A 2,018-nucleotide genomic window follows, 5' to 3' on the forward strand; every position below is an offset into this window, starting at 1 on the left:
AACCTATTTCTAAGCAATTTAAATTAGTTTAAAGTTTCACATGGACCCAAAAAAAGTTTTTCAAATCAAGTGTATTTGAGATTTTTAAGATCAAAATATTTCCACATCATACGTTTTCAAGTGGTTCACAACTAATTTCAAATCAAGTGTATTTGAGCGTTTCAGCCCAACCTCACAACCTGATTGCTCTTCCTGAAATCTGGTTCCAAAAGTTAAAAGATTTTGATCCTATAGGGATAGACAACAAAAATTGATGGCATCGTTTCCCTCTGATAAACAAGAGTTCAAGGCAAAGTTATAAAATCTCCAGCCGGCTATAGCTATAGGGATACATTGACACATTTTTCAGTTGTTTTGAACATGAGGCGGAATATCTAGTGACCAACTTGTTAAAAAGTGTAGACACGGCAACCTCTCATCTTATATACAGTAGTATTACCACTGTGTAGAGCATGGTCTTTGCGTCATTGCGTGCAAAGGTACATAAAAATATTCTTACGATTCACGAAAACATTTCATCTTACCATCGTTCAATATAGCCGATATCTGCAACCATGTGCACACAAAACTGCAAGAGAATGCATTCATGTTCTTTGTGCAAGAGTCTGAAACGGGATAAGTGCAAGTTAGTGGTTCATACTCTAGCCACATAATGCAGAGATATGTAAACATAACACACTGCTTTGTTTTTCAGTAGAACACGAACGGCTTCCCACATTGCACCATGTGTTTGGGACAAAAAAATACATACAAAGGAGCCGCATTGTTGAATAACCGAATCAATACTTAAGATCATACAGAGTCTCGACATACATATATCCTGGGAACAAGAACGGTGAAAAACAGGCATAATAACAACAAGTCCATGCAGCACCCCAAACCTCCAGAATACACAAGCATGATCAAATCTTAAAGATGATCAATCGGCCCATCAGTCAAACAGGGACTTCAGTTGAAGAGCCCGGTCAAATCTTAAAGGGATATCATCATCATTGTCAGAACCATAAGGACATAGGGACTTCTTACTTCTGTGCTTCAAGAGCATGACGTATCATCAGAAGCCTTGCGTGATCATGGTCAACATCATGTTCATCATCATCATCATCATCATCATCATCATAATCGTCGTCGTTGGAATAGTAAGAATCACCAGAACAAGCTTCCCGTTGAATGGTGGTTTTGAGCATGATACCATTTCGATCATCGGAAATCTTTTCCATGAGCAGAATTAAGTCAGGGCCCGTCAGTAGCCCATCAGAGAGTGAAGAACTTCTTACTTGGAAACTTGAACTTTCACAATAACCTGTCATAGAGTAGTCATAATTCAAACTACATGTGAACTTGGGTTGCGTAACTTTCGGTTGGACGCAGACGACTGAGATAGCATATCCAAAAGGCTCTGAGTCCATGTTGAGCAGGAAAATATAGTTGGTCCTCCTACTGCGGCGTTGCAGAACATGTAAGCCTGGTTTGAAGCGGAGAGACAACGTGTCAAAATCTTGGAGGACTGTTGATGGACAGCTGTGCTTGAAGGTGAGATGGTCCAGGAGCAGGGGTATCAGCACAACATAGCTGCAGCCGGGAATTGGGCAGAAGCATGGGGCAGTCGGGCATACTTGCTCATGTCTTTCTTTCTGATAGTAGGCAAGACCCTCTCTGCATCCATACTTGGCATTGCAGCAAGGAACTGCGACTGACTGGACGACATGTTCCATTATAGCGCAGCGCTTGAAGGAAGTTTCAATACAACATTCGTGGCACTTCTTGTCAAGTATCTTGTTATGGCAGGACCTGGATAGGATGTGCCCCTCAGAACACTGCAGAAACCAAACAATTAGTTGGGTCCCCGTGAGAATACCATTTAACATAAATACAAAAGGAAAATAGTACTACTACACAACAAGAAGATAGGTTACTGCTACACATTCCAATACTTCAGCTACCATAGCTATTATGTCGTTGCAGAAGAAACAGTTTCGTTCCAAGTAGAAATACATCCAACGGTAGATTCATCGGAG

General features: G+C 40.9%; 1 protein-coding gene across 1 annotated transcript; it reads right to left on the bottom strand.

Annotated features, from left to right (window-relative positions):
- Positions 1-1,022: 1,022 nt before the first annotated feature.
- LOC123177454 (E3 ubiquitin-protein ligase SINA-like 7) lies at positions 1,023-1,817 on the bottom strand (the record flags this gene model as incomplete). Its single annotated transcript, XM_044591189.1, has 1 exon — positions 1,023-1,817. A coding segment is annotated over one exon (795 nt), but the record flags the coding sequence as incomplete, so codon positions are not given.
- Between the last annotated feature and the right edge of the window lie 201 nt (positions 1,818-2,018).

Source organism: Triticum aestivum, unplaced genomic scaffold (assembly GCF_018294505.1).
Source record: "Triticum aestivum cultivar Chinese Spring unplaced genomic scaffold, IWGSC CS RefSeq v2.1 scaffold18396, whole genome shotgun sequence".
Classification (NCBI taxonomy): domain Eukaryota; kingdom Viridiplantae; phylum Streptophyta; class Magnoliopsida; order Poales; family Poaceae; genus Triticum; species Triticum aestivum.